Source organism: Pholcus phalangioides, unplaced genomic scaffold (genome assembly GCF_987345545.1).
Source record: "Pholcus phalangioides strain wild (caught in Gottingen) unplaced genomic scaffold, Ppha-v1.0 ptg000024l_1, whole genome shotgun sequence".
In the NCBI taxonomy this organism is placed as follows: domain Eukaryota; kingdom Metazoa; phylum Arthropoda; class Arachnida; order Araneae; family Pholcidae; genus Pholcus; species Pholcus phalangioides.
In genome coordinates this window covers 6,399,420-6,423,518 of record NW_028301616.1, presented here as the reverse complement: position 1 = coordinate 6,423,518, position 24,099 = coordinate 6,399,420, and the positions used below count along the sequence as shown (strand labels likewise).

Genomic DNA, 24,099 nt, shown 5'->3' with positions numbered 1-24,099 from the left:
ATAGTGACATACATTGAGTCCCGTCGATGTAATTAAAAATTGTGTCCGCGTTAATGGAGGTGTCGTTATGGGAGGTTCCACTGTAGAATGATCTTGTTTCTTATGTTAATGACTAAAGGTCAGTTAGGGTACCTTCCTGGGCTAGTTAAAATCTTCAGTAATCCACAAGTGACAGAAATTTCCAATTTTCCAGACTTGGCCAGCTCAAATGTCAATCGAAAGGAAACGTTTCCATCAATTTTCCTCCAAAACGGAACATTGCCAAAACTCAAATGTGGATAACCTTGAATTTTGATTAAAAAAAAACACAGTGTTTAAATATTCTTCTACCATTCCTACATGCTATCTATTAAGCTATTCCCTACTTTTGAACAGCAAACGTTATCCGGAAGAAGGTTTTTACTTCTCCTGAAAACTTAACTAAAGTGGAAAAACTCCTCATTTCTTCTGAAAGTAGGGAAATTCGCATTCACTGATTCTAAGCCGGAGAAAACGGTACTCAATTATGATTGAGATCAACACGATTTTTTTTCACTAAAAATTGCATCTCTCATTACATGGCGGAAGGGAAAATTTTATTTTTAATTTAAAGTTGTCTCAAAATGCAAGAAAATTTCACGGTATCTCAACTCCCGCAAATCCACAGATTCTAAAAAAACAAAACTCATCGTAGTCTCAATTTGAATTGAAATTCTAAAGTCCGTGAATACAAAATAATGTCAATGGAAAACCTTTACTACAACCCATAGGAAAAATTCCATTTCAAGCAATTTCCTATGAATTTTAACACCTTTTGAGAGCATCAAATCTCCTAACAATGAGCAAAATACCGAGTATTTTAAAATATATCCGAAACATACAATTTTCGATTAATTCCAAATTCTAGTAAAAATTCAGAACGAAATGTCATTCTATTTTTACTATTACTGTATAGTGAAAATTCAAAAAAAAAAATTGGAATTCGAATATATATTTACGTATATTCGGCTGTCCTAAGAAAATATTCGAACATAAAAGAATATTTATATAGAAGAATGTGGTGAAATAATGCAAAAAAAAAAAAAAAAAAAAATTCTTTTTTCCCGGGTAAAAAAGGTGGAAAAATAATAACTTAATTTTCGATCTTTAGAAAATTTTTGCACAAAAGTACGTTTTTAGAAAGCTTGTCAAAATCAGGTTTTTCCTTTCCCCGTTCTCATGCAAAAAAGGAGAAGGGGGGGGGGGGGGGAGTTCTTTGGCAAGTGGTGGCAGCGGTGGCGTTTTTCAATCAGAAAAATGGTGAATGAAGATGGTGGGAAATGTATGTATGATATCACGAACAACACACACACATACCAAAAAAAAAAAAAATCCCTTTCTCTTCAAACGATAAACGAATTTTTCTTCTTATTTTTTTCATATATATCTTAGAATTTTTTTCCCTTTTTTTCAGAAAAATAGTAAAAAAAAAGAAAAAATTCTTTTATTTTTGTGTCTCCGCTTGGCCTCAAGGGAATTTCTTGATAGAACGGGTCACATGCAGTTGTCGTTGTAAATGGGTAAGAAAAAAAAATAATATATATATATAAGAACAACAAATAAATTGAGTATATATATATATATATAAATTTCTTCACACGAAATTCGTTTTCTTTGAATTTTTTTCTCTCTTGATATTATTTTCCATTCCGAACCTTTATCTTCGTGATATTTTGTCGAAATTTCTCGAAATATAATTATATTTTTTTGTGTGTGTGAACGATGTTTTTCTCTTATATATCTTAATAAACTTACATTTTAAACGAATGGAATGGGAATTTATTTAACGTGAGAATATATTTGAAAAATAAAATATTGAAATAAATATTCAGTGTTGGGGAAATATTTTGTGGTTTTGTACTGATTTTGATTCATTTGATTTCTGAAATTATGGAATAGGAGAGCGATGGAGTGTGCGCGGCCGTCATTTTGAGTGGAATCCGAAAATAAATACACTGTGGGGCGAAAACAATAATTACACCATACAATGCTAAGCCCATGGTTCACAGGCCCAATGGCTCTCCGAGTTAGCTGATGTGAGTCGTGATCTAAAACCTAATTTTGTAAAAATGAACTAAGCGGAATATTTATAGATCACTTAAATTATTTTTCTGGTACAGGAAAAAAATTAGTTCGAACTTTCGTCGCTAAAGGGTGCAGCACGAAATAAAATCACAGAATTCTGCACCTGAACCTTTCTTCAATCTCTTCTGGTCCTGAAACGTTCGCAAGCCGGTGATTCATTGCTAAGGTAAGACAACTTCACCGATAGTGCTTTATTCAACAATGTCAACATCACAATGAAAACCTTATGTAAGAGGGTAAATTCAGAAATGAGGTGTTAATACACCTTGCATTTTTAATAGGACTCTGATTTGCGTATTGCCAGTTATTTGCATTCTTGCAGCGCCATCTATCAACAAAAATTTGAACTCTTTTCTTGTTAAAAAAAAACACCATTAGTGAGAAAAACTTTTTCACAAACCGCTTTTAAATACAGTGAAACTTCGCTAAAACGATACTCGATACAACGATAAATCCTTCTACTACAGTGGTTATCGAACTTTGTCACCCGCGGCTCCCTTGCCCAATTCATGATTCATCTGTGGATCTCTAGAATAGTTTGGTAGATATTTTCACTTATAAAGGACCCATTTCAAAACATAAATAGGCACACAAATTAATATCTCCAGCTCGTCGTGACGTCCCAGACAAAGGTTCGCGACGCCCCTTGGAGCCACGACACACACTTTGAGAGACACTGCTCTACAATGTTTTTTTTAGTCTTGGAAATGAGGTAGAAAAAAAAGTAATGAAGGTTTTTTTAAATGACTACAGTTCAACTATACAGTTCAACTCTCGATACAAAGATGATCGCGCTACAGCGGTAATTTCCTAGATCCACTCAGTATCGTTATATCGAGATTTCACTGTAAATGAACTCCAATTTTTATGCCCCCCCCCCCCCGTATTGCTCCAGCCATATATCATATCAATATTTTCATTTCACTTTTCTTATTTAAAAAAAAATTGTCTATAACGGTGATTAAAAAACAACAACAACCAAAAACATACAGTTTTTATACAGTCGAATCCCATTATAACGAACTCCAAGAGACCGAAGAAATCACTTCGTTATAACGAAATTTCGTTATAAGGGAATTAACAATTTTTAATATGCGCAAAAAAAAATCTTTGTAGTGAAGTATACGCATGCTCAAACAAATGGTCTGGAAGGATCTTTTGATCTGATAAATATCGTTTTAGAGTTTCAAACTAGATTGATGGTTTTCGGCCAAACTTAGGCCAGCTGATGCAATTGAAACTTCGGAGTGCATTAGCATTGCATTGAAAGGCTTCAGATGCTGTAAGTAGCAAAGCATACTCTGGTGCAGCGGTTCTCAACCTTTTTTAACTCGCGGAGCTCTTTCTGGTACATAATTTCTATGGTGCAGCCCTGTCGGGCCTATTTTATTTCTCACTTTCACTATTTCACCAGCTTTTGGTCCCTTCACATTTTTCATATCAACTGAATTTGCTTCCCCGCCAATCTGTTTTGCTACCACACCATACCGTTCTTTGAAGCGATTCAATCAGTCGACACTTGCTTGAAAGTTTTCGCATCCAACAGCACGTGTGAATTACAAAACCTTTTCTCCTATGAGTGGACCGGTAACTGGCGCATTTAGATAACGAATGTCGTGAAACTAGGTAAAGACAGCTGCATCCACATCTTATAAATCCGAAAGTTCGATCTTTTTCCTAGGAGATCCTATAACTACTGTTTGAATTTGCAATATCCGATTTTTTCAAAAACGTTGAAAGAGTAGATGGAGATTGACTGCTGTTTTTCGGACACTTGTTTTCGAGTTCGTTATAACGGATTTTTCATGTCGTTATACCGTAATTGAGAAATACATTGTTACTATGTAAATTGATTTGAAGGATTGGAAAATATTCCGTTACAACGAAATTTTCGCTATAACGGTATTCGTTGTAACGGGATCCGACTGTATATACGAGACACGATCTACACAGTACATACTCTTCTCTATAGAAATCGTTAGTACGTTATGTTTTCGTACAACAAGTCTAGCCATCTATACTGGATTTACTTTCGGTTTATAAGAAGTAAAAAAGTATCGGTCTGTGTGCAGATTGGAAGTACGTACAAAATTGGAAAAAAAGAAGAAGAAATAATAGAAAAAATTTTCGGATGGGTGTTAGATACGATAGGAATAAAAACAGTTGATCCAAACAGTAAAAAGAAAATGACGGAAAAGTTTTGTACAGGAAAATAGAAAGAGAGAGAGGTATACAGTTAGTGAGATAAGGGATGAGGATGAGAAGAGGATGAGGAGTTGGTTGAAGTGAAATAGGGCTCCCATTTCCTGCCCGGGAGGGCTTTTCTTGTTCAGGTATTAAGTTTGAAGCACCATATGTTTAAATGAAGCGGCTAAAAGAAAATTCTAAAATTAGATGGAGCAGCACCTGGGCACCAGTTGCGACTGGGAATTCCAAATATCGCGCAGTATATACGTGTGGACTTACTCTCACTCACTTTCTACTTTTTTTTTTTCTTTTTTCACTTGTTTTTCTTTTTTAGTTCCCACTTCTTCATCTCATCGCCATCTTTCGAACTTAAAACGTTTCCAGCGCGCCATGTTGAAATCGTTTGCGGCTCATCCTATGTGTCCCTGTATAAGAATCCTCCTCTCTCTCTAACGGCGGCACATTCATTTTTTTTGTCGAAGAAGTATCTCCAGTCCATTTCACTGGTAATTGTTTGCTTTACGATGACATATCTCCAACTTATATATCGTGTTTCATTTTATGAAAAATGTAGTGGATTTTTTTTTTCGATTATTTTTCGGTTCGGTGATTGAGAACGAGGTTCTCTTGAGCGAATATGACTTCAATTTTGGAATTAGTCGTTGCAGCGCTGTGTAATACCTTGTCAAAATTTACTTGCCTCTCTATGGTAAATTCTATTTCTATGTATACTCAGGGTGTGGCGTTGAAGTGGTGACAAACCCAGAGGGGGTGATATTAGGCATCAAGAGGAACAAAAATCGCTGCAGAACATGACATCGCAAACTACGTTTAATCAGTGAAAATTGAACTGTGATTCACAGGCTGTACTGTTATCATAAATAAATAATGTCAAATAAATTGTTTTTAAACTTATTTCTTTCACTAATTTGGACTTATTATGCACTTATTGTACTTTATTTTGTACATCACACGCTGTGTTGATAATACATGCTAGATACAAAATAATCACAGGTTGTGAAATAAATGTTTTTTCTACTTATTATTGGCCTTTTTGTTCCACTTGACATCAGACCCTTCATAAGTATTTTCACGATTATCACCTATTAAACGTGGTTGCGATGCCATGTTCTATTGCAATTTCTGTTCCTCTTGATTCCTGATATCACCCCACTGAATCTGTTGCCACATCAAGGCTGTATATCAATATTCTATGAATCATTTTTTGTACTTTTCCCTCTTTTGTATTTCTTAATTTATGCGTGATGTTTTAAGCATTTTATCTATATATATATATATGAGCACAAATACTTTATATCAGATGAAAGAATTTTTTTAAAACAAAACATACAAAAATACCAAATAACATCAATGTTAGTACCTAAGGCAGCAAAAACAGCAATTGTGTTTGCATTGTTTTTGTACTGTTTGCATTGTTTTTGTACTGTTTTTGTGTTTTTGTATTTATTCATTGTTTTTTTTTTAATTTTTTTTAATTTTTGGGCTGTAATATTTTGTGTGCATGAGATTCTATATACGTACATTTGATTGTGCATAAAATAAAGTTTTTTCCGACACGGTCTCTCCTTCATAGGAGGGGCAATGACTAATATTGGCTAAAAGCTGATAGAGCCTGGACCGTGTTCGGTTTGAGAGAAAGGTAGCTCAGTGAGTGACCGTGAAGTTTCTTTAGGAAAATCGATAGAATTTTAGCTCCATAACTGCCTAATTCATGCATATCGAATTAAGAATCACGTATTTCCTAAATATATATCATGTTTTTTTACCGAGTTTATCCAGAAATAACAAAATTCTAAAGTAGATTTTCAAAATTTAATATAGCAGTGAATCGATTGAAATTTTCAATTTGATTAATCAAAACAATTTTTGTCGATTAATGGACTGAGTAATCCAATATCAATCGAATATTTTCTGATGTGTGTGCCAACACTTTATAACAAGAGAAATTGAATTTTCATTTCTCAGTATATTTCGGGCCGAAAAAATACCATCTCTTAATACTTTGTAGCAAATTCATTACGAAACTCTTTTTTATTAACTCTGTTGCTACAAAAATACATTTAATTTATTTCACTCACCTATCCACTATATGTGAGCAAGTATTGGAATAAACTGAGGAGAAATTGAGAAATGCTGTCTACCTTAATTAATTAATTAGAGAAAATTAAGGCTGCATGCTTGAGTAATTCTAAACAGTTTTATCAGATCTTGGAATTTCTTCACTAAGATCTTGTTTCTTTTTTAGAAAATCAGTCATTATAGGTTAGTCAATGTTTCGAGAATATTTTTAATTTTCATATTATTACTGTTTCCCTGGAAACTGTAATAATGGTGAACTGTAATAATAATGATGGAACAGTCACACGGAAACTTCTAAAAAGATTCGTTAAATCGAGGAATTCGTTCAATCCGAATTTGTTATTTCGGGGTCGGATACAACAAATATCATGAATCAAAAAACATCACGGATTAAAATAGCACAGTAGAATGTATAAACAAATCAAACACCAAAGTAGAAGATTATAATATATAAGATTATAAAAAGTATAAAAAATTAGAAAAGTAGAAAATGATAAAAATAATAATAAAAAATTGAAGAAAAAAAGAAGGAAATGTAAAATAACAAGAATTCTTTTTAAAAAATTAGGAAATTTAAAAACAACAAGAAGTATAGTTAAAAAAGAGGAATATATGTAAAATATCAAAAAATAAGTGGAAAAGTAAAAAGTAAAAGTAGAAAATTATAATTTGCAATAAAATAGTAATAAAAGTAGAAAGCAAAATAAAAAATTTCAGTAAAAAAGTAGGAGAAAAGAATGTAAGCAGAAAAGTAGTAGAAAAAGAGTAGAGATGTAAAAATATCAAGAATTATATTAGAAAAGTAGAATATGTAAGAAAATACCCAATAATTATTAGATATTTTTGAAAAAAAAATATATCAACAAAGAGAGGGAAATTAATCATGATAGTGCAACTTCCGTAAAATGATAACAGTGTAGAAGACAGTTATTAAAAGTTTTAAGCTGCCAACAATAAAGAAAAATTTCAGTTGATGTAAGTTGTGGCTTTATCTACAATCAGCAAAAAACTTTCCTGCAACTAGAATTGACCAAATAGAATTTGAATATAAATTTGCCTAGATATCGATGATAAGAATAACACTTTTTCTATGAATAATATTTTAGAATTTTTTTGAAAAGTAAGCTTTTGCACATTTCATGTTTTCTTTTATTAATGTTATAGAAATCGGACGGTACTTGAAAAGATACTTCTCAACCAGTTGTATAAAAATCCAATTTTTCGTTTCAAAGTTAATAATTTCAGTTCTAGTGAAATGTAAAAGTACTGTAAGGCAATCCATAATATTTACTTTTTTCAAGTAAATTGTGACTCAATCGCATAATATCAGTAATATATCAGCGGAATCTTTTCGGTACCGCACAAACACCGTAAACGGGAACTTTTTGAATTATGTCGACGGTACCAGTGCTCACCAATACGCATCTAAATCAGAGAGTGATACACGCATCAAAATTCAGTTTTACTCCTCAAAACTTCGTTAAGGAGTAAAAATACTCCTACAAATTTTAGCTTTTTTATGATATAGTCTTTTTTCTTCTTTTTTAGAGTTATTTCCGTGCGTTTTCATAAAAGTTACTGCTCGTTTGACGAAACTACATTTTAAAATTTTAAAAGGTATAAAATTAATCTTCAAAATTATTTTTTTTTCACATAACACTGGACGAGATTCAATGTATTTTACTATCCATTAATGGACACTTGGTTAGAGAACAAATTTTTCATTCTCATAGGTGTCCGTTATCGAGAGGTTCGACTGTACCTATCGTTAATAAAATTTCAATGGGAACTTTTATTTATGATAAAACCTGAACAACTGGTTTTATAATCCTACGCATGGTTTCTATAACCTGTCAATTTAAATGCTGTGATTGAAGGAGACAGTTTAAAAAATAGTAATTAAGTAGATTAAAAAAAATATCGTTTGGCACACAAAGGGCCGTATTCACCGACATGGTTTAAACTTTAGTCACAATTTTTGGATAAGAGATCAACATAGATTGGTTAAAAACCTGAATTCAACCAATCCGTGTCGATCTCTTATCAAAAAATTATGACTATAGTTTAAACCATGTCGGTGAATACCGCCCTAGGCCAAGAAAAGCACTTAAACCTCATTCATATTTGTTCCTATTTACTATCGCATCAAATATTTCCGATAAGCTCCTATGAATTTGGGCATTATCAGATTTTTACCCGTAAATTAACACACTTATCTCCACAACATGGTGATCGCAAGAACTGTAGTGCGCACAGAATCAATTAATGCCTTCGATTCTTGTGTCCAATTTTCTGCTCGTAAGATCTCACTTGCAAAACAAACTAAACCAACATAGTTTGGTTTAATTTATCTTGCAAGTTAATCCGCGTAATTTTAATCTAACTTTGTACACGTCAGATATGCAACACGGGGGGGGGGGGGACCTCTTCCTGATGATGAGCATAAACGGTGCTCATGAACGAGAAAAAAGTTGAAGACCATTAAGGTATCCAAACTCTTCCAATAAAAACTTCAAGTATTACACAAACTGGAGAATTACTTTCCAACGCATCGTAAATATCAAATTCCTCCCGGAAAAAAATACGAATCAGCAATTTCAAAAAAAAGAAGATATTTTCTAAATTATTTGCAAAATTTCATTCAATAAATTGAGAATAATCGCATCTCTCAAGATTACGAAAACTCGAAATTAGCTCTAATTGAAACTTAAAAATCATCGTGAAAGTCGTCAACAAAACTCATCTACCACTTCATTCGGAATCCGAAAATTTTCACTCAATTTCTAATCGTCCACGCACCATTGTACGCAACAAAATAAACCTGTGAAATAAATACTCGCAATTACGTAATACAAAATACACAAAACTGGAATAAAATAAACCACGTTTCAGAATGAGATAGGAAGTAGAAGAAAAAAAAACAGGGCTTAAAATATAACAAAGACTGGTTTATACAGGGTGTGGTAATGTTAAAGCTCAGTTATTTCCTACGTTTTTTTTTTACAGTACTTTTTTTTATTGTTGTTTTCCCAGTGATGTTTCACAGCTGACCAATTTTTGCCACCTGTTTCCCATCATAGGTGGCGGCGGCAACCCTCCAAGCACTGCACCCACGACGACTCACTCACTACTACTGCAAGGGTGTGTGTGTGTGTGTATACCATGCCCCGTTGCCAATCCCAGCATTCGGGTGTAATCTCGGGTCTGGTTTCTGTCACATTCTCTCTCACACACACAAAAAAAATAAAATAAAATGGATAAAAACGCACGAAGTTCACGCAACTGAAAATATAAGGCCTCAAAAGAAACAGAGAGTAGAAGAGAGTGAAAAAAAAGGAAAATTTGGCGTATTAAAAGATAATTTTAGCTTTCCTTTCAATTCGTTAAGAGATTAATTTTGAAATTTTTTTGGCAGCCGGCGGAAGCGAAATTCCAGACATAAGCTTGTTTATTATTTTTTTTGTATATTAAAAACAAAAGGATGAATATAATCGCTTTTCTCCCAGCGCAGATTAACACTGGGAATGGTTTTTTGGCATCGGCTGAAAGAACAAAAAAAGGAATTATTAAAGATATAAGCTGTTGTTTTCTTAATTTGTAAATCTACTTTTTGGAGAAAATTATCTGAGTATAGTGATAATTTTTTTTGAAATCCGCATTTATTTTTCTATTAACTTTCCTGCGTAAGCTAATTTTTTCGACGGAGCAACTATATTAATAAACTCAATTCATTAATTACTTATGAAATAGTATTTCGTGATTGTAGAAATGTTCCAAATGACAATTTTAAATTATAATAATTAATTTGCTTAAAAACGGATTTATATTTTATACTTTATTTACTATATATTTCGATAATGTCCATTTTTTTCGAATTTTTCTCAATTTTTTCAATTTCTATAGATTATAAGAATTTTTTTTCTTCTGATTAAATACGTAAATATTTACCAAAGTTATTGAAAAATAACAATAATTATAGGTATGTTATTAAATACCTTAACGTACGCTGTTTTTTTTTCTAGTCACTCCAAACCTTATAATAAATTTTTTATAATTACTTTAATTTTATCAAGAAAATTATGACGTGGATATATTCAGAAAGATTTTTAAAGCATTCTTATTTTGATGAAAATTTGTGTTCATGGATAATTACGATTTTTATAAAAATTATTGGTAATATCATATTCATAAACTCAACGTAAGAATATAGTGTTGGAGTATTTTGGATTGTTTTTTTATCTCTTTATTCCCACTACTAATTGAGAAATCGTGAGATTGCTTTAGAACTGAAATATCCGAAGAATTTGTTAAACTCCGATGATATGAAGAATACAGATAAATATCAAAGATCCTGAAATATCCATTCCTAAACTTTATATAATTGAAATCACGAAATTTAAACTGAGAATATCTCCTGAAATTATACACCTTCATGAACTTACACTATAAATTACTATTTTTCGTACCTTGAAATTTTGAAATTATCTCATTACTTGTACCTTTATCAACCACATTGTGAAAAGTAGAATAGAAAGAAAATGATGATAAATATAAATAATGATATAAATATAATTATGTCAATGTACATAATTATCATGAAAAATTATTTGGTAAGTCATTTTAGTTCTGATTGAAGAAAAAGAAATTACTTCCTATATAATTTCTATTTTATAATTTATAATTTACATTTCCTATATATAATCTAAAATAATTATAATTATACAGTAAATCAAATTATCTAACCTAGTACTATTTAAAATACCGTCAATAGATAAATGGTTAATAGAAAATAAAATATTGATTCAAAAATTATCTTTCAATATTACCTTTAGTCAACGATATGTAATTAATCTTAGTACTTAAATTACAATGTTGATTCCGAGTTAATTAAATTACAAAAAATATCATTGAGTAAAAATGTAATTATAACCCCAAATAAATAAAATAAATAATACATAAATATAATATCATAAATATAACTTACCGAAAAAATATAGTTACCTACTAATCAGTATTTACACTGTACTACCGAACGTTTTATTTAAAAATCACTCACAAAAAGACTGGCATCTTTGCATATTTAGCCAAACCGATTCGAAAACAAAATCAATTTATATTTTTAATAATAATAATACTATAATGTCATATGGAAAGAAGAAGAATATAAAAAATTACCACTATTTCATCATTAATATTGTTATTATAACTTTTTCCATAAAGTCATCATTTTGAGTATTTTTGTTCACGATTTTGTATTCCTAGTCACTTAACTAGGAAGTATTTTGATTTCGAAGTTGACTTTCAATTAATGTATCGTCAGTGTTCAATGCTGAATAACTTTATTTTATCATTAAAAATAAAATGTTTATTACGAAATTTATGTTAAGTTTATAAAATATATCCTTTACCCAACTCTTAAAATAAAATATTATCTGATAATATAAACAGTATATTCTATCGATACAAACGTGGTATAATAAATACTGACAACCTAAATTGAAAAACGGGCTTGAAAATTGAATAAATTTCAATTCGTAATAATATCTGTGGAAAGAAGAATATTGAAATATGTATTAAAAACTGTTGCTATTATCAAAAGTGTTATTTAGTGATTTTGTGACTCACCAATTAGAAGAAGATTCAAATGTGGAGAATCAAATAATATAAGGAAATATGGAATATTCTATACTCGATAGTAGCTTGAAATAACTCAACGAGATTGACAGATATAGGTGAATACTCTATCGAGCAAAAGATGAGAAAAGTTCGCGCTCAAAAAAAAAAAAAGATTAGACTAGACTTGAAGCGGTTACATACACAACTGCAAAGGGGTTACGCCACTGTCAGCAGCAGCAGGTAGACTGTTGTTATGTTGGTGTTTGCGAAAAGTACGGAAAGGCTTTTTGGCTGCTGAACGAAAACTATTTAAGCAAGAAACTCGCCAAAGTCAAGTATTAGTGTTCCTTTGATTTTTCGCCAAATTTTTGCTAGTTTTTTTATTTATTTTCTCTTTTTTTCTAAGGAAAGGGTCAATAAGAAAGAAATTTCTTCTTTATATATATATATATATTTCTTTTGGTAGATATAAAAAAGAAAAGGAATTCCACATGAGATGAATTGATCCCAGTTATCTTTTCAAACACTCTCTCTTTTTCTTGGAAATGAAATCTCTTCTTTCTATAGATAGTATACATTTCAGTCTGGCGGGATAATTAGATATTTTCCAGTCGAAATGAAAGTTTGAGAAAATATTTCATTCACTACCTACTGATAACTTTACGGACACTTATGCAAGCTTGTATCAATTAGGGGACAGTTTTTATCATGGACAAAATGGTGATTGGACGAATAGTTATGCTTTTTAAGGAGTTTAGATTTTGTCCGCATCCTCGAAATCATACGTCTAAGTCAAAAATTATTCATAAAATTATGCGAGAAGGAGACATGTTTTTTACTGTTGCACGCAGAATATTTATTTAACGCATAAGTTATTTGTTTCATAATCACACATAGAACCGTATGAGAAATATAAAGAAGTTTTACTTGCAAAGACACAAAAGCACAAACTGCACACATGATAAGTTTCGAAACACAAAAAAAATGAATGAATTCTGTGTAACATATGCCTTGCAGGGAAGTACTCAACAGTCATGTGTCCCCTAAATTATTAATAAAAATCACGCCAAATCTGACTGGCATTCATTTGTTCATTCAAACTGAGCACAACTACGCTCCATTGTCATGGGCAATTTATTACCGATTTAGTTATGTCGGAAGTGTGAGTGTACCTAACAGTCTGAGTGCGTGCGTATACAGTGTTGCGTGTAGTATTTTACTACCGCCATCTATATTTCAACTGAAATGTAATTATTGAATATTTGTGGCGTTGTAGGCCTGTTGCTCTCTGTGGTGAGACTTTTTAACGGGGAGGGGTGGGGGAAATCGGCTTTCATCTGCGCCTTCAAGTTGGGAACCACAGAAAATCAACTTCGGTGGACCATCGTTGTGGTGGTGGGATTCGAATTCGGATCCTCGTGATGAGAGTCCGTCAATATGACCACTCGACCACTACAGCGGCAAGCATGACTGACGGAAAAACAGATTTCCTTCGATACCTTGTAAGTCTTAACGCAAGAGTCTAAGGAGAGTCCGAAATCTAAAGATTCATCATCCAATTTTTTTTCACGATTAAACGGTGGGTATCTTGATTGAAATTTTGCATTATTACAATCCACACTTTGAATGTCAATGGGCCTCCGTTGAAAGTTGCACCAAAATACTACGAGGATTGAGACCACCGAAAATGACGACTTTGATGGTGTTTTAAAATTATTTCGCTATTCAGTTGTTAGAGAAAATGCGAAATTTTATTCTGATGTGGCCACAACTGGCTATTTCAAAATTTTAGCGATCCACAGGTGGTTATAAATGACGTAAGAGACCTATTATCCCCCAAAAGATCGAATATCCATGTTTTACATAACCCCACACCTCTTTTCTCCTCAAAAAAAAGGGTTAGAAGTTCTTTCTTAGAAATTACTTATGGACATGTGATCAGTTTACGGTTCTACATAATCACATTATTACCAGAATGCATATTTTTTTTTACACAAAACTGACTATTGTTTACCAGGATGATACTGAATGTGCCACATTCGAAGTACAGATGTAATACAGTGGGTAATGAAAACATCCAATAAGAAATTATTGTTGCGACATGCTCAGTATCCTATTATCAACTAGTAGAGCAGTTCCGGGCTAGTAGAGTTGGAATGAAAATTGAGGTCAAGTCAACACGTCTAGGTTCAGCTTCCGTACTTGTATTCGTGCTGCATGTCAGTATTATACAGAGTGGAGTTCGACTTTGGAATGAATTACAGCGAATACTTCTCTTAAAAATATTTCTGGCAAATCCCTTGAGAATTGCATCATTGGACCAGGGGTCCTTGGAGAGGTATCGGGACAGTCCGTCAGCTTGGATGAGAAAACAACAAACCCATTCTTTTTTTACATTACAATAGGCTAAATATTACGCTGTAAAAAGGTCTGTGAATCTCATGCCATTGGCAAGGGGGGTCCGTATTTTCCGTCTTACTGGCCCAAAGGGTCTGTGAAAAACACAAAAGTTCAAAAACCCCTTGCATCACAGACAATCGTCAGTTTCACAATAATGTCGCAATGTGGAGATGACACTTCTATTTATTTTTTTGTTTGTTTTTAGAACATTAATGTACTGTAATTTTTCCTCATCATCAGGTTCGGGCCCTGGACAAACATGAATTTTTGGGGCCTCTTTTTAGCGTTTACAGCAGTGGTGCACAACCTCCAGCCCGGGGCCAAATGTGACCCGCCAAGAGATTCTATCCGACGAGCGAAAAGTGTTTCCTTAGAAAAATATCAATATACATTTTACGATGAACGCCTTGGCGGACTATATTTCCTTTATTATAAAATGCGGAATATCGGTATCCATACAGGATAATACCAACTATCACAAAAAATTGTCACGTGGAAGTAAAGTTACCAATTATCATAAAAAAATTCTTGAATGCAAGTGTTGTCAGCCAAGAAATTGTCACAGGCAAGTAAAGTTGTCAATTTCAACCAAAAAAATTTTCAAAGGAAAGTAAAGTTCTGTCACCACCAAAAAAATTGTCAAACGCACGTAAACTTGTCGATAACAGGCGAAAAAATCGCCACAGGCAAGTGAAATTGTCAATCAGAGGCCAAGCAATTGTCAGAGGCAAGTTAAACGAGTTAAATTATCAATTACAACAAAAAAAAATGATCAAAGGCAAGTCAAGTTCCCAAACACTGGCAAAAAAAAGACAATTGTCCAAACCATTCATATAAAATGCAAGAAAATAATGCTGCTTTCAAGAAATTCAAGTAAGCCTCTTTGAAAATAAAGAGGGGAAAAACGGAAAAATTTTATCAAAAAGTTGGGACAACGAAAATTAATTGAATGCCATGCAAAACTGCAGATAACATAATCATGGACTGAAAAATTTGTGTATCCCTTGTTTAGTGTATGATGAGTAACGTTCAATTTTACAAACAACTTTCCAGAATTCAACAAGATTAGAAAGTAAGTATACTGAGAGTAAAGTTTTTTGGGGAATAAAAATTTGTAGCACCTGAGCATTTGCTCCGTTTGCCCTTTGCCAGAAGAGGTCACTGCCCATCCCAGCATATTATTATGAACAATACAATCACAGTAAAGATGCATCTCAAAACTATTACCATAAAAGACTATGCATAATTTCAACCGGTTGTTAAACACCCGATTATTTCAACGGTCAATCCTCAGATACGGTCACTTCTCTTTTACGGCCTTGCCTTTTTTTACCTTACCTTTAATTCCTCTTTTTTTTAGCAACCTCCCTCCCTGGGCAGTACTTATTAGCGCAATCTTGCAATACATTTTCAATTGAGGGGAGGAGGATTACAGTTGGCACCTTGATGCCAAAATATAGCAGAGTTTATATTAATTTTCGAGAGGCCCCGAGAAGAGAGAGATAATTATGGATCCCATCATGACTGTGGCAGACATGTTGAGACAAGTGCCGTCTCAACACATGGGCTCACTTGGGTACGACCTAAAACGTATAATTCCCAACAAAATGGTGTTTTGGAATTTCAAGCATACACATGGTATGTATCCACATGGTATGTATCATCACCCATTTTCCACCAAATGTATCTTCTTTTTTTTTTCGCAGGAATATTTCTTCACACACAGTTTGTTATTCTTTTTTCCGGCCGTTTTCATTGTCAAGAGAGGTCTGGGAATTCGCACTGATGATTTTGGTTGTACGTTGAAAGATACATTCGGTGGAAAATGGGTGTATTTAATCCCTTTTAGAGGATGGAAGGATCGCAGGAGAGAGAGAAGACTCAACTTGGCAAAAATAGAATGTGGTGATTCAGCGGCATATACACAGCAAAACATCCGCTGAATAATAGTAATAAGAATAATAAAGAAAAATACCAAGGAGAGATGGAAAACACACACTCACTCACTCACTTTCGGGAATGTGTTATACCTCCCTCTCTGCAATTTGTCTTTAGTTATACTAAACAGATCACGGGGATGATGATGACTCGTCAAGATCAAGGGCGGCGGTCATAGGGTCAGCTTCAATCGAGTTCGGTCGGCAATTTCATTCCTGGGACTCTTTGAGCCGGGTTTTCTTAGGAAAAGGTTTTCTACGGTGCGTGCAGCGTGAAATCGCTGATTGTTTAAAAACCTGAAATTCACGTTTTTTAACCAATCGGCGTTTTTACGCTGCACACGGTGCAGGTAACCTGGTCCTTGGAAAATCCGACGTTGTGATTATTTGGAAAACCATTCTTTAGATCAGTGGTGCGCAAACTTTTTGAAGCGTGACCCCCTTTTGCCAAAAAAAAAAAATTTTGTCGGCGATCTCTACATAGGCTGCCCATATGTCCCGGTTTTCCGGGACATTCCGAGTTTTTTTCCTTGTAAATGTGCTGTACCGAAAGCTCTTTTCGGAACGCTTGTTTCGATTTCAATTAGGCAATATTGATTTCCATAGACATTGAATTTTTTTCAAATATCATATAAATATTTACTTTGTTATTTGATGTAGGCTACTTACTGTCCCTTATGCAAGATGGAAGTGTAGCGAGGTGCACGGTCCCTTGATTTTCGTATACGGGGTGATTAAGAAAGAATAATTAGATTTCAAAGTTATTCTATACTTGCAATCGAACATTTAAAAAAAAAAAAATCATAAAACGTAGATACATTTCCCTACGTATATTCACATATTCATCATCATCACCATCATCAACAACAACAACCAGTTTCAATCCACTGCTGGATGAAGGTCTCCTCTAAATTTTTCCATTCTGCTCTGTCTGATGTTGTAGCCATCCAGTTGACTCCAGATACTTCCCTGATCTCCTCAATCCATCTTGCGTGGGGACGCCTTCTCGGACGTTTAACACCACCGGGGTACCAGTTTGGAATACTTGCGGTCCATCTGTTGCCCCGTATTCTTGCAATATGTTCAGCCTATTTTCATTTTAGACGTTTAATTCTTTACATAATATTATACACCTTTGTGTGGTTCCTTATCCAAGTGATTCGTTTTTGGTCTCTCCTTGTGATGCCTAATCTCGAACCGCATTGGTCAGCTGGGGTACCTAATATACATCTTTCCATACTGTCCACGGTTTGAGCACCACTGCTCTGGATGACTAGTAGTCCAGCGTATCTCAACCTGGAGTCATATGGCCCCCTTGCGGTCTCGCAATACTCCAAGGGACGGGAGGAGGGAACAACGAATGCAAATCTAGTTTGAAGGGAAGCCATAACAGAGTTTGCTAAGGGCTTCCACAAGACACTGTTGCCACCCGGGGCAGCTGTCCCCCCCCCCCAGTTATGGCCCTGCGTGCACTACAAATATTTTGCAATAAACATTAAATTAAATTAAAATAAGTGTGAAGCAGATAGAAAATTCATAACAGCATTATCAGTCTTGTAATGTTGGCTTTCTTCACAAGTTATCAACAAACAAAACCAACATTGCCATTCGAATTGACCATCCTGGACCATAGTTATGTTCAGCAAATTAAGTAATTACAGTCGATCCCGCTTACAGCGTTCCCATTGAGAACGTTTTCCCTCTTTAGTACGACTTATTTTCGTGGTCCCAACTCTAAGTAATCATCATTAATACTTCCTGTTTTCCCGCTTACAACTTTTTTTATGACTGTTTTTTTTTTTTTTTAAACATTATAAGTGAGATCCACTGTAATTGACGATTAATCATATTTACCAACACGAGCTTTGGATTATACATAATCTTAGTTGAATATAATAAATTCTCGGTTTATCACCAAAAATTAATAAATTAGAGTTTGCTGATTTTACTGTCCGCTAATGGGGAGTGGAAATACATTTTAGCCCTATTTCACGGGACCGGGGATCAGAAAATTGTCCGTTAACGGGAGGTGTCCGTTAGGGGAGGCTCCACTGTAACGGGGCTTGCCTTTATAAAATCAACGACACTATATTTTCTCTGTAAAAATTCGAGTAAATCTTCATTTCTTATCAACAATTGAATAAAAAAATTCCAAATATTTATCTCGATGCCGCTGCTTCTCTTGGCATCGAATATAACAGACTAATCTCTTGGTTGCGGTTGCATGTGCGTGTGTGTTTTTCTTCGTTCCGAATACTGGCTGCTGGCAGAAAAAGAGTATTTGTACACATGTATATTATAATGCACGTGCTTTACGATTGCTTGGAAAATGTCTCCCCGCTGACAGCAGCTGAACCATCGCCAACATGCACTAATCCATGGAGGAATTACATCGACCTTTTAAACACCTGCTGTTTCCTCGCAAGGCAGATGTTCCGCACGATATTTCAGCTACGCAATAACATTGCCAACAAATGAGCCGCAATCTCCCGAATAGACATCCACACCGTGATGTGATATATAAGGGTTTTCCCTAAAACAAACAAATATCCGACACGTATTACATAATAGCAACTTCGATCCGTAGAAGCCATTTGAAGCGTTGAAATATTCAGTGGCGGCGGTGATTTTACCGTCCTCCAAAGGTGTGACATTTTTAAAATGCTGTAGAGTTTGAAGTGACCTTACTTAGGTGACAACTTTTTTTTTTTTGAATATGTCCTAGCGTTAGTGGCCTCTATTAAGTGTCATTTACGATTTTTGGACAGTTAGCTCAGTGGTTCTCAACTTGGGAGACATATGGCCTTCCTGCGGGCCTTGGGCAGCTTGTGAAAATCAGATGTAAAAGGAGGGGCAACGACAAGTGGTGAAGTGGGCAACAGAGAGAGCTGTGAAAAAAAGTAAAGCTTTCAGGTGCAAAATACGGTGAGGAAAAAATGTGACTGCTTTCAGAATCCAGAGCAGAGCTGTCCGTAGAATCATTACCATGTGGGCATGTATGATCAGATCTGACACTTAGATTTTGACATGTAAGTATGTAAGTATCCAAGCTGTTATTTTCAGCTAATTATAGGGGCCTCAAACATCACTTTATACCGGGATCCATGATGTGAATAGAGAGAGAGACGACCATGCATATAACCCCTACAAGTAGGAAACTCACTGAACTCTTCTAGCCAGGGTAAGTAGACCTTGCCCATGGTCTCCAAAGGGTTGGAGTTGGAGCTGACGGAGCTTTAGCTCTGAAACCCAAAACGATTATCATCATTTTTTTTTCACGATATAAGCTCACTACATAGAGGGCCAGACAGCCTCGGGGGGGGGGGAGAGGGGGGACTTCCCCAGGATGTGGGAGCCACGGTATGTGCTGACCCGGGGTGATGAGTTCGGGAGCTTCGATTTATTGTATAGGTTCGTTGGATTGTCAGACCTATTTTTCTCATATAATTCGGCTATTCAGTAAGGATAATCCCCCACCTTCTGGAACAATGTGTCTGGCCCAGGGTTCCTTTGATGAAATTTTGGGTCCTCCTTTGAAGCTCTTGTGTTCCCTAGTGCATACTTTTCCGACGTTACTTTTCCCGGGCCCGGAACCCAGACAAAAGCCACTGTTTCGAAAGCAGATAATTTTATTGCTTCATCAATGAAAAATTCCATCATCACATTACACGTCATTTCTTCGTATTTCAATTTTTTTTTCACAGCTATCTGTGCCTACCCCTCCAGCCACCTTTCATCTGATTTTTACCCGTGGGTCCATCAGAGCATCCGAGGCCCACAATAGGGACATACGGCCACAGGTTGGGAAAAACTCCAACGTTGTTATCATTCCCAAGGGCCTCAGCGAGTACAGAAATATCTTGATAATAATAAAAAGTAATGCAATTTTTTAAAATTAAATTAGCAGCTCTCTGTGGTCTTTAGCTATCTTCCACATGATCCCCCTTTCTACACCCTGATTATCACACGTTACTAGGCCGCCCTTATCAGACGCAGTGCCCGGTACGAAGATAATTTCAGGGCTTCTTATGCCCGACTTTATATATTTCGCCGGGAAGGGAAATCGGCAGGTCTCAGAATATTCTTGCAATATCACGAAATACACAGGAATGCTAAAAAATACCTTCTCCAGGGCTTGAAAAATCTTTAGGCGCCAGCAAAAATTTCGTAGGCGCCAAGTATTTTTCCCCCCGACAAAATTGATTCAAAATAGTGTATTATTTGACTTCTATGGCACTTAGGAACCCTTTTCCATTCTAGCAGATACGCTGACATAATTTCAGAAATTTTGTGGTCTCGAGTCTTAATTCAGTCATCACACACAAAAGAAATCAGGCATCAATCTCATTTTTCTAGTCCCCGTGGTGACCTGGTAACTGAGATTTGTTCAGCCCTGATCTGCTCACCAATGAAGATACGAAGAGAACTAATAGAAGAAAAATCCCAAAATTGATGAAAATTCAGAATTAATAAGAGGGAAAAATTCCAGAGATGATGAAAATTCAATAGTAGTGAGAGAAAAACTCCCAGCACTGAGGAAAGTTTAGAATTAATGAGAAAAACAATTCCAGAATTGATGAAAAAATTACTGAATCAAATCAATTGAAGCTCAGACACTTTTTTTTACTACGAAAAAATGGATGAAAGAATAATTATATTTTAGTAAGTTCCGGTGCCCGGTACGACCGCATTGCCGCACACACGTAAGGGTTGGTCTGACCCGTGGCCCCTAGGAAATGCCCAGGGACCACAAATCGGGACGTACGGTCACAGTTTGAGGGAAAACTCCAACGGTGGTATTAATTCAAGGACCCCCGCAAGCACAAAAATATCCAGATAATCATCAAAAATGAATTCTCAAAAAGAATAAGTACCCTAATTAATTAAATTTCAAAAATAAAATAATCAAATTTGAATTTTTTAAAGTTAATAATGTTCCTCACCTGCGTATAATGCCGGAAATAGTTGAGGTGGGAAGTAGGTCCTGGTAGTACTCATGGCCCCCACAAGGCCGGGACTGACGGGGCTCTAGCCCTGGGGCCCGGGACAATTCTCGTAATTTTTTGCTTTTTCACGCGTTACATGAACTATAGAAGGGCCCGTGAGAAGCTGACCAGGGGGGCCCACGACAAATCCCAGCCTAAAGGCCCTACTCCAGGATGTGGGGGCCATGGTAGTACTTACAAAAGAGTTCATGATACCCGTCGTCGAAACAAAATGTTCTACTATCTACGAACGGACATATCCGCAATATCAATCACGTGCTTCCAAAACACAACCCATATAATCACTAGATCATCAAAATCACTCACCACGTTGATGAAAATCCAGAAATAATGAAAGAAAACCCCAGAAGTGTTGAAAATTCAAAATTAATCAGGGAAAACTCCCGGAATCGATGAAAATTTAGACTTGAATGTGAGAAATATTTCCAATATTGATTGATGAGAGAAGCATTTTAAGAATTAACGAGAAAAATATTTCCAGAGCTGATGAAAATTCGGAACTAAGAAAGAAAAAAATCCCAAAAATGATGAAAAGTCAGAATTCATGAAAGAAAAATCCCAGAATTGATGAAAATTCAGACTTGATGAGAGAAATATTTCCACAATTAATGAGAGAAATACTTCTACAATTAATGAGAGAAATATTTCCACAATTAATGAAAGAAATATTTCCAGAACTGATGAAAATTCGGAACTAAGAAAGAAAAAAATCCCAAAAATGATGAAAAGTCAGAATTCATGAAAGAAAAATCCCAGAATTGATGAAAATTCAGACTTGATGAGAGAAATATTTCCACAATTAATGAGAGAAATATTTCCACAATTAATGAGAGAAATATTTATACAATTAATGAGAGAAATATTTCCACAATTAATGAGAGAAATATTTATACAATTAATGAGAGAAATTTTTCCACAATTAATGAGAGAAATATTTCCACAATTAATGAGAGAAATATTTCCAGAACTGATGAAAATCCGGAACTAATGAGAGAAAAAATCTCAGAAATTATGAAAATCTAGAATTCATGAAAGAAAAATCCCAGAATTGATGAAAATCACAAAATCATATATGAGTTAAAGCCGAGACACCTTGTTTACTACAAAACTTTTCTTTCCAAAAATTTTCACTTATATCACCGTCAGTGCGGATCCCGGTGCAACCGCACCTGCCACACACCCGTAAGGGCGGCTCTGACCCGTGGCCCATGCAGCATCCCATGGACCACAAATCAGGACATATATTCGCAACTCAAGGAAAAACTCGATATCAATTCAAGGGCCCCGCAAGTACAAAAATATCGAGATAATAATCAAAAACAAATTTTTAGAAAGAGTAAGTACTCTCTGAAATCAATTAAATTTCAAAAATAAAATACTCAAAAATTTAAATTAAAAAAAAAAATTAATAATTTCACTCACCCGTATATGCCGGAAGTACTTGAGGCGGGAAGTAGGTCCTGGTAGTACTTACAAAAGAGTTCATGATACCCGTCGTCGAAACAAAATAATATTCTACTATCTATGAACGGACATATCCGCAACATCAATCACGTGCTTCAGAAAAAACACAATCCATAATCACTAGATCATCAAAATCACTCACCACAACATCAAGTAACCGTCCAAATACTGTTAATAAAATCCTCGAACCATACCGGGACTCGAATAAACCACGGACGGAAATATGGTATCGGTTTTTACCAAAAAAAACATTTTTTTTTGAAATCTCGGTACACTTGGCGCGATCTCTTACCGGTGACTTGCCTTGCCGAGTATTATACTGACTGAGGCAATGAATGAGTTCGGAGGAAGTCCTCATTTTTTCGGGAAAAAAGAAAAAAAGTTGGGAATTTTTTTATTATTATTACGATTTTTTTTCCCTTCTTCCCCCCTTGTCGCCAGAAGCCCCAAGGAAGAGCGAGAGAGAGATGATGATAACAATGGGGCCCCGCCGCCAGCTGGCAGATGGCAGCTGATTCAAGCCAAAAAGCCTTGGTACTGCTACCAACACATGTTCTCTTTACACGCGCTAACACGTCTGTCAGCCCCCCTTTGATACATATATATATATATGTATAAATAAGGGCCCTTTTTCCCTTTCATATTCTGGGGCACCATATTTGGCATGGATTCATTTATTATAAGAATAATTTGGCGTTGATACGGAAAAAAAATATATATATATCGTAATTATTTACGATTTTTATTGTTGTTGGGTATAAATCGTAAGTGTTCGATACGATCTGCACGATTTTTTTTGACATCGTAAATTTATTTGATTCAGCAGCATTTCTTTTAAGAAATATCGTAACTATTTAACAATTTTAATGATTGCTCGCGAAAAAATCGTAAGAATTTGCGATTCGTTCGATGTTTTTTTTTTGTCGTTACTCTAGTGAGGTTTTCAAGGCATCGCCCGTCGGCCAAATGTGGCTATTAGAGCCTTTTTGCCATAGCCCGCTGACCATTTTCAGAAAATATATAGTTTATATATTGAAAGGGGGATTATAGTTTATTTCTTTTAATTATTTGTTTGTATTAAATGTGAGTGTGTGAATAAAATTGAAAATAATTTAATTTTTAATTTAACTCAATTTTTTAATTTGATATTAAATTTAATTTTTGATTTAATTTGATATTAAATTTAATTTTTGATTTAATTTGATTTTAAATTTAATTTTTAAGACCTCGTGTGCAGAAAATAACCATTGTGCGACAAAAACAATCAAAATAAATATATTTAATTT

The 24,099-nt window shown here is 34.7% G+C and overlaps 1 protein-coding gene across 3 annotated transcripts in view; it reads right to left on the bottom strand.

The window, feature by feature from the left end:
- Positions 1-23,135, bottom strand: part of LOC149068647 (protein CBFA2T1-like) — an 81,518-nt gene extending 58,383 nt beyond the window's left edge. The window contains exon 1 of one of the 3 annotated variants that reach the window (XM_089250946.1): positions 22,772-23,135. In XM_089250946.1, coding sequence (XP_089107072.1) covers positions 22,772-22,835 — 64 coding nt within the window. In that variant the 5' untranslated portion in view covers positions 22,836-23,135. Of the gene's footprint in view, positions 1-12,015; positions 12,101-22,771 lie in introns of those variants that run through there. The other 2 variants (XM_089250945.1, XM_089250949.1) reach the window with 2 other exon arrangements.
- Positions 23,136-24,099: the final 964 nt, after the last annotated feature.